Below are 25717 nucleotides of genomic sequence, written 5' to 3'. Positions count from 1 at the left end.
GTTGACTTGTAAAAAACGTTCACGCAAAGTACAATAATGTATACGCGTACCTATATACACGAGTACAAACGAAACAGAGGGGCGCAATTTTTGTTAATACGACAATAGAAAGCCAAGAGGCAGTTAAGACAAAGAAAGCAAACTGAAAACAAAGGTCCAAACAGAAATGTAGGAAATCACGAAGAAAAGGGAAATAAAAGTCAACGAAACGATAACTTGTTGCCGGTGGTGACATAACCCACTTCCTTCGAATTATGCCTGGAATGCACCCCCACTTGTGCGACAGCAACAGTCATCAATCTGTCCACTAACTTGGGTATTTATTTGTAGTAGATCAAGCCCCCGTAGTGTTAGCCAGTGCCACTCGAAGTCATGGTAGGCGGACTCGTAACCCTTTCTTTTTGCCCTATGGCATGACGTAGCACGCGATTTAGCGAGAGGAGGCACGTGGCTAATAAACACTCGTGCGCTATTAATGGCATCATGGCTGCCAGATGCGATACCCGCGTTATTCCTGAACGAGATGAGGGGAAATAGGGGAGACTCAATTTGACATATATATATATATATATATATATATAGAGAGAGAGAGAGAGAGAGAGAGAGAGCGAAACGGACCATGGTAGTCTGCCCCGGGACATCGTCACTTGCGCTTCGCTCCTCGAAGATGAAGGACGAACATTGAACTGCTGAACAATACTTTGCAATATGGTGAACACGGCTTAAATCTTGAATCAAGGAGCTCAAAGAGGTGCGACGTAGCGCTAATGTATTTCTCGCATTGCTAAATCGCCAATGTATTTTCATCGTCGGAATAAAAAAAATTATTATTGGAGCACATTGATTTCTCCATGCGCGGTGCAGCGCTGTGCTTTACTCGGCGCATTCTAAATATTAAATTATAGAAACAGTTGTGTTAATATTGTCAGAAACTCACTGTGGTTGCTCAGTGGCTAGGATGTTGCGCTGCTAAGCACGAGTTCGCGGGATCAATCCCGGTCACGGCGGCCGCATGTTTAGATGGGGAGAAATGAGAAAACACCCGTGTACCTAGATATAGGTACATGGTAAAGAACTCCAGGCGGTCCAAATTCGTTGAGTCCCGCACTACGGCTTGACTCATTATTGTGGTTTTGGCACGTCAAAGCCCATAATTTACTGTTGTCAAAATATATTGGGACGCTGCGAGAGCGAATCGGAGCAAAGACCTTGACCCAAAGGGCAATTATGGGCGCATGTGTCTGAACTCAGTATGTTGCATGAAGCAACCTGTCATTGTTTTCGTTTCTCTTTGTTTGATTGTTTCTATCACTACATCGGCATCATCATCAACCTATATTATGCAGGACGAAGGCATCTCCCTGCGATCCCCAATTACCCCTTTCCTGCGCCAACGGATTCGAACTAGTGCCTGCGAATTTCTCAATTTCATCACTCCACCTAGTATTCTGCCATCCTCTCTGCGCTTGCCTTCTCTTGGCACCCATTCTGTAACCCCAATGGTCTACCGGTTATCTAACCTGCACATTACATGACCTACGAAGCTCAATTTTTTTCTCTTAATGTCAATTAAAATATCGGCTATGCCCATTTGCTCTCTGATACAAACGGCTCTCTTCTGTCTCTTAACGTTATGCCTAGCATTCTTTGTTCCATCGCTCTTTGCGCCGGCCGTAACTTGTTTTCGAGCTTCTTTGTCAGCCTCCAAGTTTCTGCCCCATATGTCAGCACCGGTAGAATGCATTGATTGTGCACCTTTCTTTTTAATAATAATGGTAAGCTTCCAGTCAGGACCTGAAAATGTGTGCCAAATGCGCTCCAGTCCATTTTTATTCTTTTGTAAATATCCTTCTCATTATCATGGTCCACCCTAAGTAATTGACCCAGGCAAACGTACTCCTTCACAGACTCTAGAGGCTGACTGGCGATCCTGAATTCTTGTTCCCTTGCCCGGCTATTGCTCATTATCTTTGCTTCTTCATATATTTTTTTAACCGCACTCTTACACTTACTTTCTTCAGGTCCTCTATCATTTGTTGTAACTCGTCCCCAGTGTTGCTGAACAGGACAATCTCATCTGCAAGCCGAAGGTTATTGAAATATTCGCTGTTGACCCTTACTCTTAAGCCTTCCCAGTTTAATAGCTCGACAAAGCACCAAGTGAATAGCATCGGAGAGATTGCCTCCTTGTCTGACCCCTTTCTTTATAGGTATCTTTCCACTTTTCTTGTGGAGAATTAAGGTAGCTGTGGAATCTCTGTAGATGCTTTCCAAGGTATTTACGTAAGCATCCTGTACTCCTTGTTTACTTAATGCCTCTACGACTGCTGGGGTCTCTACTGATTCAAATGCCTTTTCGTAATCTTTGAAACCCATATAGAGACGCTTATTGTAGTCAGCAGATTTCTCGATTACCTGACTGATGACATGAATGTGATCCATTATAGAGTATCCCTTCCTGAAACCTGCCTCTTCTCTTGGTTGACTAAAGTCCAGTGTTGCCCTTATTATATTAGAGATTATCTTGGTGACTATTTTATGTAATACTGAAGGTAAGCTAATGGGCCTATTTTTTAAACATTCTTTAACCTCTCCCAATCACCATACCGATCACTACATATGTAGTTAACTTAGTCTGTTATATAACTCGGCTCTTTCTCATTTTTACACCTATGACGTTGTTTCTTGTTTCGAATATCTTTCTTTTTATTATTACTATTACGTAGAAAGTGGTACTGATCTCCTTTAGAGGTGACTAAAGCTCGTTTTAAAATTTAAATGAGAAATATCTTCTAAAGAAATCCGCAAAGTCATAGAAAGAACTTTTTAGAATGCAATACAGCACATCAATAATATAACAAACGTGGAATAGTTTTATGCAGATAGCATAACCACATATATACTAAGTACTTCTAGCAACAAAGACCAATATATTTTAAGATAGCATCAATTATTTTCCGTAATTTGTTAGAAATGGAGTAAGATCCCTGTTCACCTAATTACTCGTACTTCTTTGAAGCGTAGATTCGCAAACAGGAGAAAAAGCAAGCAGCTGTTGTGGGAAATTTCTGCGGTATCTTATGCCTCCAAAAAATCGCAATTAATGTGTAAGCATGTGGCGTGGGAACATGCTTCCTGTCGCCATTCGTTTCCTACACTGTTGACGCTTTTAAAAGACGCCCCCATCCCAGATTTGACAATACTGCTAACGGTAACATGGTGGTTGTGGTAGTAGAGCCAGCTTACCGACTTTCGCATATGCTTCGTATGTGGGGACTTTGCAATTTCGATTTTGTCAGCTTTGGAGAGGGGATAAGGATAGACCCACGATACCCTCAAAATATCATGCGATGTCGACAAAGCGATTCTAGTTTAGTTACGTCCGTTTGTGAATAAATAACTAAAAGCAAATAACTTTTGCTGCTGCTTTGCTGCTTTGCAGGCATCTGCGTCTATAGGACCTCGTCCCTTCTACGTGTTCGGTCACATGGCCAACAGCTTGGCAGAAGTGGACGACTTCGTGGCACAGGGCGTGAATGCAATCGAGGCTGACCTCAGGTTTGCCTCCGACGGGACGGCGCTGAAGTTCTATCATGGCGCACTCTGCGACTGCGGTCGCGACTGCGAAAAATCCGCCGAAATTACTGAGTACCTGTCGTATCTGAGGGACGCCGTCAACGAAGGTCAGTATGCAAGAAACGCGAAAGTGATCAAGTGCTTGAACCTTAGTTCAACACGCACAGAATTATTGGCCAATCACAGCCAATAGCCTGAGTAAAGCTTGATCGCTAAGTTAGCTTCCTACTGCAATATTTGCTTATTGCGTGCTCACGCAGCACGAGCCTCTCAAAAAAGATGTGCTATACTAGAAAGCACCTGTAAAAAAGTCGTTGCGGAAAAAAAGGAGCAGCAGACCATATCCTCACATCACAAGCTGTCTGATAATGATAAATCTTGTGTGAGATGTCTTGCGGTACGTTTCGTGGATGAAGCTCTCATACTTGTTTTACCACACATATTTCTAGGCCTAACTTACTAGCCCTGTAGCGCGAATAGCCGACGGTGCAACGCTTTTGCAGAGGTTTTCGGTTTCTAAAAGAGCATAGAACAGTGAGTTTCTCGTAGTATTCAAGGATTTCTCCAAAGTTTACACAGAGTGCATGGTAATTTCCAACCGCAAACGTGTAATTAGATGCATTTTAATGAATGCATTTTTATTGTCTGTGCACCTCCTGCGCATTCACATAAAAAGCTGCAGGACAGTTGTAGCATAATTCAAGTTGTTTTGTTAGCATTTCCTATTTCTTTTTTTAATGTTCGTCCATGGAAACAGATCGGAACAAGACAGTCTGTTGCATCTTTCTGTTTGGTCCTGCCATGTATTGAAAGTGTAGTACTAACTCTCCCTAACTAACATCTTGCTGGAGTAGGTTTCTAGAAACTTCTGTTTTGCGTATGTACCTCCCAATATTTGTCACCAGTTGAGGCTAATGTCTCATTCGTCGGGCATCCCAAATAAACGCGACGCTCCTAAGTGATACAGCATAACATTTAGTTGTTTTCTCCTTGCCTGGTGAGAGCGTCCGGGCTAACGCCCTCAGTTAGTACAGTAACCCCGGATGTGAATATCCTGTAGGGCCTGCCCTTGTAGGGCAGTAAGACAAAACGAAAAGGCCTTACTTAGTATAGGAAGTTCTGCATTCAATTGGTGCGGTACTATGCCTGTAGTAATATTTAGTTGTCCGCAGTGCTTGAGCCCAAGGGTAACAAATTAGTAAATACATTAAGTAATTAATTATATAAACGAATACATTACATAAATAAATAATATAAATGCCCATACTGAGCTGCAAATTTAACAGTGTTGATTTGTCGTAAGATGATTTGACCAATTGTCGTAAACCGCATGTAGTTTTGTGTGAAATGAGGTTCAGCTACGAGTGTGCCATGTTTATTTAGTGAGAACTGTGTCACTGGAAACACCACTTTTGGATTTCTCGTGTTCTCATCAACATAAGGTGGCAAGTTCGCCGGCAAGTTGCAGCTTCTTTACATCGACACGAAGAGCGGCAACCTTCCCCCTGGCAGGAAATACGAGGCCGGTGTCAGCCTGGCAAATAACTTGATGCGCTACCTATGGAACAATGGTTCGTCCATACATTCTTTGGCCACTTCATCTTTTACAAGATTCATGATCTTTGCATGTTCTGCACCTGAATGAATGCAAATGGTTCTTATCATTTAGTAGTGTTTATGGCGCGGCGCCTTGCAATCAGTTACTATTATGATTTCCACGAGAGCATTCATAACGCGTGCGAGCAATTCGCATGTAGAAAAGTAATACGGTCACCTACTATACTATTAAGGGAATTATATTACCAGTTTGTTTCAAGAAAATATCTGGTTTAACCTGCGGTGCAATATCTATTTCTGCACAGTGATAAGTTGCATAATATCTAACAAATTCTTTTGCTAACGCATTTAACTTTTCATAACTGTTTTTTTTTTCTTTGCTTGCATTTCATGTCCTCTATATTTTAATAAGAACAATGAATCGTACTCCTCGTATGGTGTTGCCTACAGAAACCGGTACCGAATATGCAATTAGAAGAAGGCAGATATTTTTTCGAGTTGTTACTTGATGCAGATGCACAGTGAAATGAGGACAGCGAAACCTGACTAATAAGAATAGTAACCGGAAACGCTTACTTGCAACTTTCTAAGGTGCTGAAGTGTGCACTGCAAACTGTTTGCTCGTTGTTATTTTCTGCTGCATACGTTTCATGTTTAGCTGTGACTGTTCTAGATTATAAAAGTTTTGTTACTATGTTTATTTCAGTGAATTTTTTACTTCGTCGAGGAAATTTAAACTGCAGATCGTGGTTTATTTGCAGTGTTTATATTTTTTCTCGTCTTCTAGTTTTTCCTCGCGGACAAGAGAGATCAGCGATTCTGGTTTGCTGGTTGACATTTCTGGTTGTAATTTAGAGAAAGTTCTATCTCGTGCCCACGTTCGATGCCGCTTATGAAAATACGTGTAAAACGCAAACATGTTTCTCTGACGCTAACCTGGCACGATTTGAGTGAAATTGGTTTTATTTAGGAGAAAAGGCTAAATTATAGTGACTGTAGAAGCAGAAGCTTGGCTTAGCTTCCTAATGGTTTTATAAGAATTGCCCAAAACCGGCAAGTATGAAAAAAAACATAGGGGCATGAAGCTTAGAAATTTGTATCTTTGCACCCAAAACAGACAATGCATTTCTGTAAACTGCAACCGTTCGAGCATTTAAAGTGAACAAATGTTATTACTCATTTACAGCTTACGTACGTTTCATACAATGTTAACAAACGTGTAGCGAAAGTCACATTTTAAATAATGAATATACCTCACAGGAATGTGCAATATGTCAATTTCGTCCGCTTTAGATGCACCACTTAATGCGCTTTCGAGAATGTAATATCCTTTTTCGTTTCTGAGCTAAAGAGATGTAAACTTTAGTTCTTTTTTTTCTAAACTTAGTGATTTTTATAAGCTTAATAAAAACTGCCATGGCCTAAATTAAATGTCCCTCCTTTACAGTATAGCTGTTAACTTTTTGGTTTAAATTTAACGAAAGTCTTCAAATTCCGTGCAGGGGTTGTCGAGAAAAACGTTTTTTTCATACACATGCGCTTAGACGGGATGTTCCGAGCTAAAACCTCCTCTTACTTTATATACTTGTCCTGGGAAGTTTAGCTTTTATCAGTTGTACACATACTTGATCAATTCAATAATTTTCTTGTTTTCTTGCTCTGTGCTTTTGCGAAAGCTTTAGTAGGAAGTTGACAACTCCAGAAGCGGTTCATCACAGTGTTTCTCTCAGTACGATTTATATTATGTAAATGAAAACACTTATGAAGTTCTATTTATTCCGATTTATACGTTCATTCGAAACAACACCTATTTAAAACAGGCAGTATTAACTGAGGAGGCGTCAAAATTGATCACAAACCAGGCTTCGACATAAATTCAAGTCTCCCCATGATTAAGCAGCAACAGCTTCGAAGTATACCTCAACGATACAAAGACTGCTTTTCGACGTGACCAGCCGCAAAGCATCGCATAATGACCGAAGAGTGCGCTCAGCCGCTCCACTAGAGCCCTTACCCAGTTTCGATGCGAGAACGTGAAGCTATGAGGCAACAAGTCGGTGAAATACTGCTCGGCGACATCATCCAGCCGTGGAAAAGCCCGTGAGCATCTTGTCCTTTCTATATTTAATAAATGCTTTTCCTCCTCCTCCTCCTCCTCCTCCTGTAGTCTTGGTGAATGAAAAGGACGGAACGTACCCTTTGTTTCTGCGTCGATTACCGTCGACTTAACAAGATCACGAAGAAGGACGTATACCTCCTCCCACAGATAGACGACGCACTGAATCGACTCTGCAACGCTAAATATTTTTCGTCGATCGATCTCAAGTCTGGCTACTGGCAAATAGAAGTCGACTAGAGAGCTCGCGAAAAGACCGCCTTCATCACGCCAGACGGCCTCTACGAGTTCAAGGTCATGCCATTCAGACTGTGCTCGGCGCCTGCAGCATTCCAGCGCGGGTTGAAGTGGCAGCCCTGTCTTGTTTATTTGGAGGACGTCGTCGTCCTTGCAGAAAATTTCGATGGTCACCTTAGGCGGCTTGCAACAGTATTAGAGGCCATCAAGTCATCAGGGCTCACTCTGAAGCCGGAAAAGTGCCGCTTCGCCTAAGATGAGCTTCTATTACTAGGTACGTCATCAGCAAATTTGGAGTCCGCCCCGACCCGCAGAAGACAGCTGCCATCGCACAGTTCCCGCAGCCCATCAACAAGGCAGTGCGTAGATTCCTTGGCATGTGTGCCTACTATAGGCGCTTTGTCAAGGATTTTTCTCGCATCGCGGAGTTGCTAACACGTCTAACCAAATGTGATGTCGAGTTCACATGGGAAACGCCACAGGCCGACGCATTTCAAGAACTCAAACGACGCATGCGGTCGCCACCGGTACTTGCGCACTTCCACGGGGACGTCGATACCGATATCCACACTAACGCCTGTAGCCTAGGCCTCGGTGTCGTCCTAGTCCAGAGGAAAGACGCACTTGAACTGGTGATAGCTTACGCTAGCCGGTCACTGTCAAAAGCGGAATGCAATTATTCTACGATCGAAAAGGAATGCCTAGACATCGTTTGGGCTACAGCAAAATTTCGCCTTTACCTATATGGCAGGCCATTCAAAGTCGTCCGCGACCATTACTCGTTGTGTTGGCTAGCGAACTTGAAGGATCCTTAAGGACGGCTGGCGCGGTGAAGCCTCAGACTACAAGAACACGGCATCATTGTAACCTACAAGTCCGGACGAAAACACTCTGATGCCGATTGCCTATCACGCGCCCCCATCGACTCGCCGCCGCAAGATGACGAGGATGACGACGCCTTCATTGGAATAATAAGTGCGCAAGACTTCGCTGAACAGCAACGAGCAGACCCGGAGCTAAAGAGCCTCGTCGAGTATTTGGAAGGGCACACCGACGTTGTCCCCAGTGCATTTAAGCGCGGATTGTCTTCGTTCACGCTTAAAAACAACCTGCTCGTGAAGAAAAACCTCTCACCAGTCCGCGCCAACTAATTCTTACTGTTCCGTCAGCGCTACGTCCAAAAATACTGCACGCCTTACATGACGATCCGACCGCAGGGTAACTCGGATTCTCCCGGACGCTATCGAGGATACAGGAAAGGTATTACGAGCCGCATCTGACCGCCGACGTCGCCCATTACGCCAAGACTTGTCGAGACGGTCAGCGACGCAAGACATCACCGACAAGGCCAGCAGAAGTATTACAGCCAATTGAACCTGCTTGCCGACCATTTAAGGACATCGGAATGGATTTGTTGGGACCGTTTCCGACGTCAATATCCGGAAATAAGTGGATCGTCGTGGCAACTGACTATCTCACCCGCTTCGTTGAATCTAAAGCTCTGCTGATAGATGGCGCAGCCGAAGTGGCTAAATTCTTCGTCGAGAACATCTTGCTGTGACATGGCGCCCCAGAAATCATTATCACCGACAGAGGAAGGGCCTTTACAGCGGAGCTCACCCAAGGCATCCTGCAATACAGTCAGACAAGGCACAGGAGGACAAATGCCTACCACCCGCAGACGAATGGTCTTACGGAGCGCCTGAATAAAACCCTCGCCGACATGCTAGCAATGTGCGTAGACTTCGAACACCAGACCAGAACACATGCCGTCTTGCCGTGCGTAACCTTCGCTTACAACACGGTGGTGCAAGAAACAACACAGATCACCCAGTTCAAGCTGGTTTACGGCAGGAACCCGACGACGACTCTCGACGCCATGCTGCCGCACGTCACTCACAAAGCGAATCTTGACGTCGCTGCCTATCTACAGCGCACCGAAGAAGCCCGAGAGCTCGCCCGCCTACGGATGAAGAACCAGAAGCATACCGACAGCCGAAACTACAATCTGCGACGACGCTACGTGGAGTACCATCTCAGTGAACTTGTGGGTTTGATCCTCGATACGCCGACGAGCACTCACTGAGAAACTATTGCGACGCTATTTCGGACCCTAGAAGATTATCCGACGTACTGGGGAACAGGACTATGAGGTCGTGCCAGACTGCATTTGGCATTCACAGCCGCGCTGCGCACGATCTGAAGTGGTCCACGTGGTGCGTCTTAAGCCCTTTTACGCACGCTGACGAACTGCCTTATTTTGTTGTTTCTCTGCTAGGGGTGTTTTTGTTTATTACTTTCGTGTGTTTGCAGCATCGGGTCGATGCTTTTTAAGAGGGGGTATTGACACGTGTAATTGTACATCTCTAACGGACGACGACGTTTCACTGCCTAAAATGTTATTGCACAGCGCAGGACGCGCCTCCATGTATTGGAAGTTTCTCGAAAATTATGGATGGGTCTATCTGCTTTCTGTTTTTACCGAACCTTGTGTTATCTGATTTCATCACGTGACACGAATGGTCTAGAACTTTGTGTAAGACATGCGGGTCCCAGCGATTAATCTGGAACGTTCGACCACTGATGTATAAAAGGCGACGGGCTTGACCCGCTGATCAAATTTTGACGATGGCCCGACTGTGTTCGCCGCTGTCGTTGTGCTTTAAGTGTATCCTGCCTTTGTGGGCACAGGTTCGCCCAATAAAAGTTAGTTTCGTCTTTCACATTATTGCTACTTTATACGGCACTACCACGTGACAATGTTCACACGGAGATTATTGCGATATATACCTTCCCTGTTACTGTCATTCCCCAGAAAACCTTGAGCAGAGCAGCATCGTACAGTCACAATTCTGAGGCTGGCTTCTCCACCTTTCTCCTATTAAAACTCCCCCTCTCCCGTTTTGTACAACATTATGGGGTAGAACTGATTTCGGTAGTTTTAATTTCATATAAAACAATTATAATGCGATTCATGCTGGTTTAGTCAGGCAAACATCTCGTACATTAAGACATGAAGCAACGTCAGAAGCTTAAGTGCAGCGCGTCGTTTTTACATTGAGAGAATGACACGTTTTCATGGGCTTGCTGTAATGTGAAGTTGGAAATGCGAATAAAGCTTCTTTTTGGTGCAGAAATTTGAAATTCGCGTGTCCCGGAGACGCCGCAATTTCGACCAGGTAATTAAGCGGCGTTATCTAGGAACAAACTTATAGCGAGAGGCCATTTATAGTCACCAAAATATTTACGAAGAGGATAAGAATTTACTGCAGATTTCACATAGGACTAAAACCTTAGTTGGAGGAGCTGGCACACCGTGATTCTGTGGAATCTAAACACGAAACGCCGAGGTAAATATGGCTGAATACAAAAGTTCTATGAGGCTGCCGCACGCGGTTGTCACGTGTAGATCAACAAATTGTCAATATCAGCGGCTTAACGAAGGCTTAATTTTCGTGGTTGTTTTCAATATAGGATTAATTTTCGTTGCGTTTTCTGTTTTTTGATATCACAATACCCATCACTAAATATAAGGCCATCATTTCTTATTGTACTGATATTAAAATACTCCCCTTATTACCACAGTGGTTGTCGCACTTTCTTTTTGTTGAATCAATATTTAGACATTCGTCTGACGCTGAGCGTATTTCATTCTCCGGCGCAGCACGTGTTTCAGCCGACGTGAAAAACCTAATAGGACTCTTTGTTTCATAATTAAGAAATATGCACTCAATGATAAAAAAAGTAGCTGTAGAAGGGACGCCGAGGCCAAGCACCTGCAAGAAGTGTTGCCACTAAATTCACTTACTCTTTGCTTCCCCGCATTTTAAACAACTCAAACAATTTAGTTTTGGGATGTGACTACCAATACTTGGCCACAACGTTTTGTTTTTGTGTTGCTAAAAAATTTAGACCAGCCAATTCTCAAATTTAAATTTTTTTTGCCCTCATCGAATATCAAAGCAGCGCCGCCATATGTTCTCATCATCGTCACTTAACCCTCTATAATGTGTTTTGATTTTTTAGGAAATGTTCTTTCTCTACGTTTGCAATTAAGCCATCTACTTATCAGTCATTATGATATGTTTTCGTTTCTTGTGCTTTGATCACTGCTGATTTTGTGCAGTCTTGTTAAACTGCATTCAGATTTTACCTATTTCAATAACGTTTCAATTCCTTATCAGGCGCAATTCCCCCCGAAAGCATGCTGAACGTGATCCTGTCTGCAGTCACAACGACGAACGCAGACATCCTCTCGGGAGCGCTGGACACCCTCAAGCGGGCCAAGAATTCCTCTCTCTATCTTGATCACGTAGGTAAGGCAGGCAGTTCTTTAAACCAAGAAAACGGGCTATTACGTGCGGTCGTTTTGAAACCAATATTTTTTCTTCGGCGAATGGTTTTCTTTGGGTGCCATTTTGCATAGTTCAGCGTCGGCTCCCAGGTACCTCGCCAGAGAGAAAAGACAGCGCGTGAACGCTGGAGGTTCGAGGACGAGAGAGTCCGTGCTGGTTCGTCCTCGCCAGGTTCACCGAATGTTCGCGCCTTCACATCAATCATGAATGACGACACTTTTGGAGATGTGAGCGCCGGCGCTAGCCTCGGAGACGAGAGAGGGCCGTGGTGAGGAAGGTTCAGAGTTTCGAGGAGGGTTCGCCACTGACAGCTAACTAGCTCATTGAGACGCACTCACTGTCGCGCGCGGACTTTGCGGCGTCCGAGGCTTTTGATGCGCTGGTAGCAGGTGGCGCAACGTCGTGTTTCTCCACCCCCTATGCCAGTGTTTCTCAAACATTTAAACCGGTGTAGTAGTACCAACCTGACCAGGACTCTCCCCCCTCCCTCCACACACACACACTTTATAAGCCTTCTGAAAAGTTACGGCTTTCACTGACGAAAATATATTCATATTTAAGTTTATTTAAAAGGCATTTACCTCATCGAAGAGAGCTACCAAATACACTTCTTAATATTTTTAACAATAAATAATTTATTCATGTATTTTAAAAAACAAGGTTGTATTTTCTTTACTGATGCGACAATATTTGCTGAACCCCCAATTCTTCAGTTTTGTTGCGAGAAGACTGAATGAAGTTGGGAGGCCGCATTCTGTGGAATTTCTTTTTGTGGCGACCGAAGGATTTTTGATCACTGTTTGTGTTGTCGCTTCGCTATCCATCTGGCAGCCAAAGCTAGTATTACGCCATGCATAATAAACATTATTTCAGGGGATCATCATCATGAGGCTTTCTTTATGTCCAATGCAGGATGAAAGGCAGTGGTCTCCAATAACTGCTATTTTAATTGTCGCTAGCTGATTACAACTTACGCCAGCAAATTTCCTAATTTCATCACCGCACCTAACTATCTGCCATCCTCGGCTGCGCTTCCCTACCATTGGCACCCATTCTGCATGCATTGCATGGTCTGCACAGCTCAACTTTTTGCTCTTATAGTAAAGGGGAATTTCGGCTATGGCCATTTGCCTCTCTGATGCACATCGCTCTGTTCCTGTCTTTTAACTTTACGCCTAACACTCTTCGTTGCACCGCGCTTTGCGTGGTTTTTCACTTGGTCTCCCGAGATTCTTCGTTAACCTCCAAGTTTCTGCGTCATATGTTAACACCAGTGGAATGCTAATGAGTGTACACTTTGCTTTTCAAAGACAGTGGTAAGCTCCAAGTCAGTATTTAATGCTTGCCGTATGCACTGCAACCAATCTTTAGCCTGCTGTAAATTTACTTGACACGATTCGCGTTCCCTGTGAATAATCGACCTAGATAAACACACTCATGCATCAATTCCAGTGGCTGCCTGGCGATCACGAATTATTTTTCCCTTGCCAGGTTTAAAACATTGCCTTTGTCCTGTGCGCATTATTCTTCAACCCTAGTGTTAAACTTCCTCGATTAAGGTCCGCAATCATTCGTTGCTATTCGTTCGCGGTGTTGCTAAACCACTCACTTCCATCCGCAAAGCCAAAGTTGTCAAGATATTGACCGTTGATCCTCTTCCTTAAGCCTTCCATGACTAATAGCTTGCGTACTTTTTCAAAATAGCAGCCAAAATGTATTAATATATGAAGTTGTTGAACATTCAGCATAAAACAAGAGGTCCAAGAGTCGGAGAATCAATTGAGAACTCGTTTACATGGTGTACACCCTTACAATAGTAAACTAAGTTTACTTCTAAGCATGTAGTGAATAGCAGTGGAGATATTGTGCCTCCTCGTTGATACTTTTTCTGACTGGCAATTTTCTATTTTTCTAGAGGATAAACAAGGTAGTTTTCTAATCTTTTTAGATAGTTTTCGACATGTTCACTTATGCTTCCTGTACTTGTTGATTACGCAATATTTCATGAATGCTGCTATCTTTATTGCATCAAATGCCTTTTCATTATCTATGAAAGCCATATTTGGAGAATAATTGAATTCCGCACATTTTTGGATTACGTTATTAATGACATTGACGAGATCAGTTGCAGAATATCCCTGCTTGAAGCCAGCCTCTTCCCTTGTTTGATTGAAGTAAACTGTTGCCATGATTGTATAAGAAATTATTTTGGTGAATATTTTATACCATAGTGAAAGCAAGCTAATAAGCCTGTAATTCTCCATTTGTTTAAGGTCTCCCTTCTTATGGATTAGTATATTGCTGGCATTGTGCCAGCTTTCTGGCACACTTGAAGTCGTGAGGAACCACGTTTAGAGGGCCGCCAGCTCTTCAAGCACAATATTTCCACCATGTTTGATTAAATAGACTGTTATTTTATCTTCTCCTGCCACTTTTCCCCGGAAAGTGTGTAGCAAGGCCCTTCCCACTTCATTGCTAGGTATAGAAGGAGCTTCTGTATCCAGTTCATTAGTGCTTCCAGTGAAGGTTGCCTGGCTGCTCAGGGTATTGTACAGGTCAGTATAAAACAATCCTGCAGCTTTCACTGTATAATTGAAATTTCTGGTAAGAGAACCCGGCTTATCTTCCACTGCATACATCTTTCCTTGTCCCTTCTTATGTTTTCTCACTAATTTCACGCTATAGTGCTTTTTCGCTGCTTCCTTAATCTTTCCGACGTTATAATTCAGAATATGGCCTACTTTCTCCTCTTTTATTAGCTCTGACAGCTCAGCAAATTCTATGCGATCTTTTGACTTAGACGCTTTCGTGATTTATTGTTTATTAATTCCTTTGTAACTTGGGAGAGCTTACCTACTGGTTCCCATAGTGTCGCACCTGGTACCTCAGATGCTGCTTGTGAAATCAGCCTCGCTACGGCTTCATTCATAAAGTCTGTATTATCCTCATCTTCCGGTTCTAAAGCTGCATATTTGTTTACGAGCACCAGCCTCTTTTCAATCAATCAATCAATCAATCAATCAATCAATCAATCAATCAATCAATCAATCAATCAATCAATCAATCAATCAATCAATCAATCAGTCAATCAATCAATCGATCAATCAATCAATCAATCAATCAATCAATCAATCAATCAACGCTTTACTTTCAGTTTGTAGTACAGTGTGCAGCAATACAAACTGGGGGTAAGAGACAGAAAGCAGTCTATACGACCGCTTGACAAAGCTCTCGAATCCGTCTGCTTGTACCCTTACTACGTCTAGGTTGGCCGGCTTCCTCTTCACTAATTTTGGTTTATCGTTCATCGAATTGACAGCATATTTACACATATATTCTTTTACTACGTGTTCAAAGGAACGGGCGCCGATGCTGAAAATTCATTTCTGTTGAGAATAATTCTCAATGATCCCCAGAAAAAGCTTATGACCAATTCGGTAGTCATGACCCGTAGACTCGTCTGAGGCTGACGTTTTCGGGCTACGTTTTCCGCCGTACTCAACTGCGAAATTTGTGCAGAAGCAATGCTTCATCCTGCATACTTTTCGATCGAATGGTGCTAAGACAATTGGACATCTATGAGGCAACCAAACAGCGAAGAAAGCTCAGGTGTGCCGCCATTGTTATGCTATCGTTGCCATGTTGTACTCATGGAGTTGTCGTCTTGCCACCCATGCCGCCATGCTGTTGTCATTCTATCTTTGCCTGGCCATCCTTGCCATTCTGCCATCGCCGCCTCTTTGTCGACAATAAACGCTCCGCGGACTTCGACAAAATGCGTACTCTGCAATCGTTCGCTCAGCGGGAAAACGCGGCTCAGTACTACCGCCGTCTGCAGGGTCTAAACCAGGGTTGCACAACTCAAACCAGCTAAGACCAAAACCAATTCTTCCAGGAGATAGACAGGCTGCTCACTTGCGGGAAACTGATGAATAGGCAGCCTGTGCTCTGTCTCGTCACATTCGTTGATGCCCTTAGCACGTGTTGTTGTTGAACGTTGCCTCCTTGAATTAGGACTGAAAACTGAGCAAGTTGGTACCCATTCATAATGTGATTTGCGCGGTGTTCACGGAACACTAAACAACAGAACTATGTCTACCTGGCCATTATGTGCAGAAATTGAGTGATTACTACACATGCCGCCAATTAAGTTTTGAAGTATTGCAGCACTTCTGCTTTCTGTTATATTTCCTGTGTATATATATCTAGGAACGCTGTTGCAGGCTGACAGGCTAGCCGGGACCTAACAACATTTGTTGAAGTCATTCCTTTTTAAACAGTTTCCGGGTCCTGGCGTCGTTACTTGAGAATGTAGCTCCGAAGCCTAAATGACTCCGACTAAATGCTAAAAAGGAATTGTCATCAGCTGTTGACTTCTGATATCGATATAGCAACCTTGACGTAATAGTTCTGTGGAAACCCGCAAGATGGAGACAAGTAATTAATTAAGGGAGGTGCGTAACGATCTCGGGGTCACCGGACTTTCGCAGACTTGCGCAGCTGACTCTCAGTTGGGACTGACAGCTCAGTCGAGTCTTTACCAACAGCGCCATCTCTGATTTCTTTACTACCAATGGCTTGCTGGCTTGCTTATGAACAAGATCTCCCACATGCGACTAGACGGCAGGATCAGAGCCAAAACCTACACCGTGTTGTGGAATTGATTTGTCTTACGTTCTCGCATCTTCTGGTCGTTTTTCTGCGCCGTGCTCCGTCTTGATCACTGCGCTACTCGGTGAACATCGAGTCTCGAAGTTCTTTCGGTGCTTCAATTTGTCCTCATGCCGGCGGTGATAATCCCCGCTGCCTGACTCAACCTCTGTCATTCCAAGCCTGGCGTGTACCTCACCACTCCGGGGCGCCAGCTGGAGCCTTTTCCGGAGTATCTGTGCCATATATGGGAATTCGAGATGGACGGAAAGTTTTGCGCCCGGAACCTGCGATAGGAATTGGTCAAAACACAGTGTTGCCCAGAAGAGTGCGCGGTTCAAACCCCAATAAGGAAAGGTTCAAAATTAAGTGTACGCGCTTTTTCCACGTTCTACTCCCGTGATTTAGGGTAATTTTAATTTCCCCGTTATTAACTGCATGGACAAGGAATGTGTTGGCGCTGCTCACGCCGAAGCATGAAGTGCATGATTTCTATCACGTATGTCTAAAGTTCACTTTTTTCAACAACCCGTTCATTATACACATCGGTTAATAGCCTAGACCTTATCTTGACGAGTGATGCTCTGATCGGTTCCGACATCCTTCACCTTGAAGGGCGGTCTGATCACGCAATTATAGAAGGTCTGTTTAAATTCACGATAACAAAAAGATAACACCACTGAGTACATTGGATGCCATAATAGGGCCATCTTTATTTGGTATAACTTCGAATTTGTCACCTACGCAGACACGTTCATGGATACACAATCCTATCAAACTATTGAAGTGAACTTGTTTAGGTTTCGAGACAATTTCGCAGATCTTATTGAAACATGGGTTCCTGTCCACAGCATTTGATTGAAGAACATTGTTTGGTCCAATAAATGCCTACAACGATTCAACAATAAAAAGAAGCGCCTTTCTAGAAAGGCGAATAAGGCAGACAAATATTACAAAACAGAAAAAAATATCAAATATGCGGCAGTGAATACCAGTCGCTACTTAATGCAGACGTCGACTCTTTTAAAGCGATGATTTGGGGGATTACCAAAAGTGTCAGCAGAACACAATAATAAACAAAAAGTAGACAAGCAGCCGCGTTAGCGGTTTGAAATGATACAACAGCGCTAACTGTCGGTGAGGGGTATTAGTGAAGTGACTGACCTATAGAATGCAGGATTAATATTTAGTCTTGAGCTCGCTTCCGTAACCACTGCTACCGTGATGCCAACAAACCCACGTAGACTGTATTTAAGGTGGCTTTGAGGAGCAGACGAATGAGAAGGCGATACGAGCACCACGGACGTTAGACTAGGCACGCTCGGCTTTGAACGGGATAATAGAGCTACGTTGGTAGGTGGATGAAATAATTTCTGGCCTAGCAACCAAATGAAACTGTGCGGCCGTTGCTCCATTCTGCAGTGGCCGCACGACCACCAGAACGCAGAAATATTATTTAAGTGATGCACTCGCTTCCGCAACCACTGCTCCCGTGCTTGACTAAAATTGGATAAAATTGTACAAGGAAGGTCTTGATTTGATTGAGCTATACGCACAACAATTTTTATTCTTATAATAAATAATAGATTTCAAAGCATCTTGGTGTCTCAAACACAGGCTGCTTTGCAAACTGTTCTTTATTGACGTTCGGTGGCGACAACTACGTCGCACGCCGCGCTTTCATTACCGCGCGAGAACCATTGAGAAACTCCTCTCTATTACTTAACGGAAAAATCAGCATACGTTACCATGTTGGGCTGCTTCAGTAAAACACAGACAGAATCATCACCGAAGAATTCACTTCGCAGGTTTTGACATCAGTGGAAACGAGCTGCTGAACATCATCGCCGGGACGTACGAAGAGCTGGGCATTTTGCAACATCGTTGGCAGGGTGATGGCTGGACTAACTGCGTAATTGACGGCTACTGGGATTTGCGCACGATTGCAATGACGTCACGACGAACGGCTGCGAACACGACGCATGACTACGTGGACAAGGCATATGTGTGGACGGTCGACAGTCCCTACAGCATGCGTCGATTTCTCAGGTACACGCTGTTTGTGTTATTCACAACGCTTCAGTGCGTATGCGTCGGAAAATAGTAGTGCAGTGAGGGTTATCAAGGTGTATTTGCCTCCCGCAGCCTGGTCTCGGAAACTTATCCTAAAAGTGAGCTCCTCAGCATTGTTGCGAAATTGGGGGTCTGAGTGGCCATGAAGGTTCCATGGCTGGTGTCGTGTCAGGTGCCGTGAAAAAGACAGGTCAAAAGCGACGTCTGAGCGATGCGAAAATTAAGTCCTATGCGCAGATTTGCATGATGGTGATTTACAAGAACGGTGCCATGATTTTCAGAGAACATTACATGTCAAGACTGGAAAGAAAGGAAGAGGGAATGGTGGGGAGGTTAACAAAGAACGTGCCCGGTTGGCCATTAAATGTCAAACTTTTTACTGTTGTGTAGGAAGGTTGTCGGTGATTACATATCGAAGTTTTTTAACGACCAAGCAGCTCCCTACACATGGCCCAAGCTCCCCCTTTTAAGCAGTAGATTTGCCTCTTTCGATCGACGAGGGAATTCAATGTCCTTTTCTCGGCCAAATGTCGCACAGTCCACAATATCCCACCCATGATATCGCGCCACCCCACCGGACTCCGCTTTAAGTGTCCAACCATTGACCCGCCTTCGGTGCAATGAAGACGCGATTGCATATGACACTGCGGTCGACGCTGTTCCACGGAAGTTGTCAGCGATAGCTTTTTGCAGCAATTAGTAGTTCTCGGTAACGGCCAGCTTGTAGCCATTGTCGTCTTGACTGTCGCCACCACTTCCAAAGAATGTGGCGATTGTGGTCACTTTGAAGGGAGATTCTTTGTCGGTCAATAGTATCCCTGCACATCTGTCAATAGTATGTGCAGGGCCTTGTCATTATACAGGCGGCCGCCGAAGCTTCGCATAAAGCACACAAACACTGGCGTTGCCGTTCACAAACCGCACATGGCCGATGACCCATTGCAGTTTGGGGTCCCACAACTGAGCTCCTTCGTCAGCCCTGAGTCGTCGAACAGACGAAGACACGACACATAATCTTTGTCAACTGGTTTCAGGTGACGCTGGCTTCGTCCCCAGCTCATTGACGAGGAAAATACGATGAATTGAGGATTGCGCTCTAGAGCGGCACGCTAGTCGGCGAAACTGCTTTTGTCCATAAGGAACGCCAGGCACAACATACACTGAGACCTCAGTATATGAGACGGCTTCTCAACACTGTTACCGTTTAAAGCAGGTGGCCGTAGCTAGAAATAGGACCCATCATGTTTTCTCCAGCAGCATAATACAAAACCGCTGAGTTACTGCAACGGTAGTTCTTTGAGGACAGTGTCTATAGGAGACTGTATTTGAGACCTGACAATGCCCGAATCTCTTCAATCATGCAATTTTAGAAACTCCCAATACGTTTCATGCTTCAGCATTTACACGCAGTCATTCCAGAGAAACAAAGGAGAGGAGGGGCTGTTCTGTTCTGATCTTCGGCGATTGTCCCATCAGACATGTGGAAAATGGAAATTGTGTGTACCAGTTTTCATACACCACAAGAGCAGGAGAAGTCGGTGGATCAAAGGTATACGTGAAATCCACTGCAAGGTTGGGATTATGCAATGGTGTTCCTTTCATTGCTTCCAATTTTTGCAAAATATGACGGCAAGAATATTATTAGAGCACTTTGTTATGGCACAGCATGCGTCCGACTTTAAATCTGGCACGAATATGTTGTCACGTAGAGCGCGTACGCATAAACTCAGCGGAAGATGAAGGAAAAATAAAGGACTTGATATGGAGGGCGAACTTGTGACCCGCGAAGGGAACAAAGCGTCTATTACAGACAGCAGTCGGCATCGGATAGATCGCCTTCAGCAATACGCAGCTTAGCTTTTTAAGGCTGCAGTCGAACGCGTTAGCGTCCGCCTACCGACAACCACAAAAACATTATAAGGCCTGCACGGCATCCTTTACTATACCTACCAGTGACGGGCTATCGCTCCATAAAAAAAAAAAGAAGACGGCACCAGTAATCAAGCAGCATACCTGATGAAGAAACGCACGTGGCAGTGTTTCGCACTCACATTCGAGTGGAATTGAAGAATGGTTGACATCAATCTACACTAAATTCTTTATAGGTCGCACGAAGAATAGGTATAAACATTTTGAACAATTCAGCTTATTTCACATGAACGTCTATTCGAGCATTTTTTAGCCGACAAACGGCAGCGAAATTATAAAGGGAAGCGTCATTGCTTGCTTTCTGGTGGCCCGCTTGTCGCATAACACTACCAGATTGAAAGGATCAGTAACTGAAAGCGATGCCAAATTTCCGAACTGGTACGATATAAGCCTGAACACTGAACTTAGCGTATAGTCTACGAGATATTGATGCCACTGCTGCGGTAGCCACATCGTACTGCCAAATGCACGGTGTCTTAAGTATGTCTGCAAAAGGGTGCGTGTAAGCTCTAACATGAAAAAAAGCCAAGGGTAAGTTTTTAAGTGCACGATTACATTCAAAATGAACTGACCGCTTCCCTCTAGACCTGCTGATATACGATACTACGGACACTTATAGGTTAGCTCTATGGCTAAATGTTATGAGACGTATCGTTGCTGCGGCGTCGTTCTGCCTCCGTGACCAGCCCGCGCTATAAATCACACTGAAACCCTTGCGGATGAGTGACTGAGTGAAACAACTTTAATTTGTCCAGAGAAGACGCAGGGAAGACCCCGTGCCACCAGGCTAGTCCCACGTAGGGACCGCCAAACCGAGCTTCACGGCCCGATCGCGGGCACTCTGGACGGCCAAGGTTTGGCCGTTGAGTTCGGGGCTGCCCAAGAGAGCAGCCTGCCTATCCTCGCTGAAGGAGGAGGCGATGGCTTCGCACTCCCCGAACGCATGGTCCAACGTTGCCATTACTCCACAGGCAGGGCATTCCGCACTGGGATACCTTTCAGGGTATATTGTATGAAGGACCGCAAGGTTAGAATACGCACGGGCTTGTAAAAGTCGAAGGGTCACCGCCCGCGCCCTGCATAAGGCAGGGTGCGGGAGGGGGAATGTCCGTCTTGACAGGTAATAGAGTGTGGTAACCTCATGGAACGTGAGCAAGGGTTCCTCGCGGGGCAGGAGGACTGCGGCGGTGCGGTCAGGGAGTCCTCGCACGGCCTCGTGCGCGCCCTCGTTAGGTTAAGAAGGAGAGCCCTCAGTCGACCCCAAGTGAGCGGGAAACCAAGTGCTAGAATGCGGAGAGATACTTTTGGCGCTTTGGAGAATGCGGAGGGCCTGAGGGGAGACCATCCCGGTTTGGTAGGACTTAATGGCTGCCTTGGAATCGCTATGTAATGCCTCTTTGCGACCATCGAGCACAGCCAGCGCGATTGCAACCTGTTCGGCTACCGCGGGCCTCGAAGTGCGTACCGTAGCGCAGCAACTGAGCCTGGAATTGCAGTCGATTATGGAGACGGCGAATGCCTCTTGATGGCATATGCCGCGGCATCCACGAAGCTTGCCTCAATGTGGTTGCGGTGGGCATGCTCGGGTAGAGCTGTACTCCTGGCCCGACGTCTGCCGACGTTGTTTGCGGGATGCACATTGCGGTGGATGGGCGCGATGTGCACTTGAGACCTGATGTCGCTGTGAATCCGCTTGGCGACGGGGCACTGGTCGACAGGGTTGAAGCCCATCTCGTCTAGTATCTTGCGGCCCGCCGGGGTGCTGGATAGCCTGAGCAGCTGTGAGTGCTCTTGTGCCTTGATTATTTCTTCGAGCGTGTTGTGGGCTCCGATCTTGAGCAGGTTTTTGGATTGGGTGGTGACAGGTAAGCCGAGGGCAAGCTTAAAGACCTTTCTGATGAGGTAATTGAGCTTGTTCCTCTCTGCAACATGCCAATTATGCATGGTCGCCGAGTATGAAAGGTGGCAGAGAACAAAAGCAAGTATAATGCGGATCAGATTGGTCTTCCTTGATTCCCCGCTGCCTGCTGGCGATCCTGCAGATGAGGCCGAGAGCACTCTCCGTCTTGGCGGTGATGTTTCTGAGTGCGGTTCCATTGGCTCCATTAGACTGGATATACATCCTAAATATTCGGAGTGAGTCCACTTTGGGCACCAGGGACCCGTCACCAGTGAAAAGCCATATTTCGCTTTCAGACGCCGGTTTCTAATCGCGATGGCCGTCGCCTCTGGGTCTTTTCTTGTAGAGAAGAAACCCTTGCGAGCACAAATATTATGGACTGGTGTTGGTATGGGCACACTGAATCACTATCCTTCATTACACTGCCACCAGCATCGCTGCAGTTTTCAATGAACTGTCTCCGGGATCGGCTGGACAGTAATTCACGCAAAGCGAGAAAAGAAACGAAAATTAAGGCTCTCTTTAATTATTCAGGTTGCCTTTGTGCGTGATGCCTCCAACTATAGTAATTTATTTGGCAACGAGCCTTTGCGACCACCATTCCTCTCCCCTTCGCCTCGCTCCTCTACGTTATCGTGCACTGGCAACTGTTGCAGCCAGCGCATTGTTGAGTACAGAAAGATGCGCATTGTCACGATGAACATTGTTATGTAGTGTCAAGTGCACAGAAAACAGACCTGGCTTACACAGATTTACTGAGATTTTGTTGACAACAAAAATGGCAGGGCCCAGGCTACCTCGAATTAATTTTTGTTAGTGTTACGACAGCTTCTGAGTGAGCTATTTTGAGCAGGAATTGTTCAGCCTAGTGGGCCAAGTGACCGGTTGTATATTTTTTTGTGAATGGGTGCGGCATGATAGTTGTTGCTAAGTTAAACTCTGATACAGAAGCTTTTGTATCATCTTTATTTTAATGCCGTGCTTTGTCAGCGCACAATTATTCGAACGCTACATTAAGCGTAATTTGTACGTTTGTGGCCAAGCAGAGTACTCAAATCATGTTAGGGTTGTTTAAGTACTTTAGCGACAAATTTGATAATGTGCAGCTACGCTTCTGAAGCCGTAATTCAACAGCTGACGTATATTTATAAAAGTCTGCGTTGATTTGGCAATTTATTTGCAGGGTCATGCGAGGCGATGCGTTTTTGTCGGCGCTCGGGCCAATGACCTTTAATTCGCAGCTCACCCTCAGACTTGTGCACCTGCATAATGAAGACATGGCTTCTTGCCCTGTAGCGACGTTCCCATCAACTTTGAAGGTTTAGTTCATGCATTTGCGGATATAAGCAATAAGAACGGGGAAGTAGACGCGGTGATTTTATGGCTGTCTAGCAATGGAATATGAGGAACTGGGTTAGAAATACCGAAGTCTCTCAATGGACAATGACGTTCTGTTGAGCATTAATGTCGACGTCTCGATAGCTTTTAGTGGGGGAGGAATGGGAATAGCAGAACGCCCGCGTACCTGCATTATGATGTGCGTTAGAAAACCGCAGCTCGCCAAAACTAATGGAGCCTTGCAACACGCTTGAGAAATCTTTTCGGGCAGCCCAATAGCATCCTCAGATAGAGTGGTATCGTACACTTGGTGGAATAAACGCGATGTCGGTCTCCGTCATCATGACAGCTGGCTGAAAATACTTAGTGTGGTCGAAGTTTACACGACAATGCTATCACCGCAATAAAAGAAATAGCATGATTACGTTCGACAGCCATTTTAACACACCACTTCCACACCTAGCACGTGGCGCTCCAATTTCTGGCTCTTGAAAGCGGTTGAAATATTTACAACGATAGAAACGACGCCACCAACAAGCTGATCGGTCTTTCCCATCCCGACAAGCCAACTTCGGAATGAAACATTCATGTCCGGCCGCTAACAGGCGCCACAGTTCCGAGTTTTGGGAGTGAAATTTGCAACCACGGCTGAAGAAACTTGAGTAGCGCGTAACTATGATTTTGACTGCATGTATGTTGAAGTTTCTGCGGCCGATGACTTCTGTCTGTCTGTGGCGAAGCAATTAAATTTTTTCTTACTTCTTTCGACGAGGTACGACTGGATCTGAATAAAAAAAAACTGCAGGAATCAGAAAAGCGTGGCGGAATCCCTAAAAAGCCTAAACGTGGGGTTCAGTGTTACCAATAATCTCATAGCCAGCTACGATTCAGAAATTTCGCGATCATACATTTATACAGAGCATGCTATTAGGCAAATACATGCACACAAGTTACAAGTATACCACCAAACCCAATAAAAATAGCGCAATGATTTGTGTTGGTTCCTGGGAAAATAAGAAAAGCATTCAGTTGTATCTTTCTTTCTTTTTTAGGAAGAATATCGACGGCATAATGACCAACGTGCCGACAACGCTTCTCAATATCCTCAAGGAAGATGAATTCTTAAAAACGTACAGGCTTGCAACCACCCAAGATAGCCCATGGAAGCGGATTGTTTGAATGCACCAAGTCCTTTAATCTCAAGCTAAAGCAAAACAAAGAACCTTAGGCAATTCGGATTGCATTAATCGCTTTTGCATCCTACATTCAGCTACAGGTGATAATGTTAACAATAAATTCAAATCATTCACTTTACAGTGTAAATACTTCATTTATGCAATGTACGCACACGGGTGCACACGTCAGCAGGGCACCTCGAGAGTCTCGACAAGGAACCCACAATTGCTCAAATAATGATACCTAAAGAATCTTGCATTTATGCTGTTATCTCTCACGCCGCAAACATTCGCGCTGTTTCTTTGCTTATTCCGGTTCACCTCGACGCCGGCTTCCTTCGTGTAACAAGTGACATCGGTTTACAGAGATGATGCACTCCCCGACATTCTGCTTGCAGTGTGGCGTGCAAAAAGGCGAAAGTCGTCGTGTAAGGCAAATCAGGCTCCATCTCAAGGACGGAAGAAGAACTCGATGCGTGCGCTTATTTGTTTTTGTGACCTCGATACATGGTTCGTATCCATGGACTTCTTCTTTGGTTACTCTTAAATATTGCGTACCGTCTCGTGCATTGCGCTTGGTGCATCATTTCTTCTTACCGGGGGCTAGTGCTGATGTGATAGCAGATGACAGCCATTCCACTGGTGTCATGGTGATTTAGAACCGCGCACGAGACGCCTGAGCGTAAGCGATGGAGCCTGCGTGTGGAAAGTCCTCTATCGACCAGACCACCTCGGCGCTTTTTTTTCTTCAGTAGATATGTGGGCAGGCGAGTTGGATCAAGTCTAGGGGGCATACATTATCGTGACGAGA

General features: G+C 44.8%; 1 protein-coding gene across 1 annotated transcript in view; it reads left to right on the top strand.

Moving 5' to 3' along the window:
* Window positions 1–25033, top strand: part of LOC142557998 (dermonecrotic toxin SPH-like) — a 62563-nt gene extending 37530 nt beyond the window's left edge. Inside the window, exons 3-7 of the mRNA XM_075670169.1 lie at window positions 3443–3683; window positions 5019–5147; window positions 11671–11802; window positions 18300–18540; window positions 24784–25033. Coding sequence (XP_075526284.1) covers window positions 3443–3683; window positions 5019–5147; window positions 11671–11802; window positions 18300–18540; window positions 24784–24910 — 870 coding nt within the window. The 3' untranslated portion in view covers window positions 24911–25033. The remainder of the gene's footprint in view (window positions 1–3442; window positions 3684–5018; window positions 5148–11670; window positions 11803–18299; window positions 18541–24783) is intronic.
* The last annotated feature ends 684 nt before the right edge of the window (window positions 25034–25717 follow it).

This window comes from Dermacentor variabilis, chromosome 9 (genome assembly GCF_050947875.1).
Source record: "Dermacentor variabilis isolate Ectoservices chromosome 9, ASM5094787v1, whole genome shotgun sequence".
NCBI lineage: Eukaryota > Metazoa > Arthropoda > Arachnida > Ixodida > Ixodidae > Dermacentor > Dermacentor variabilis.
The sequence above is the reverse complement of the archived record's forward strand: the minus strand, read 5'-3'. Positions and strand labels throughout refer to the sequence as shown.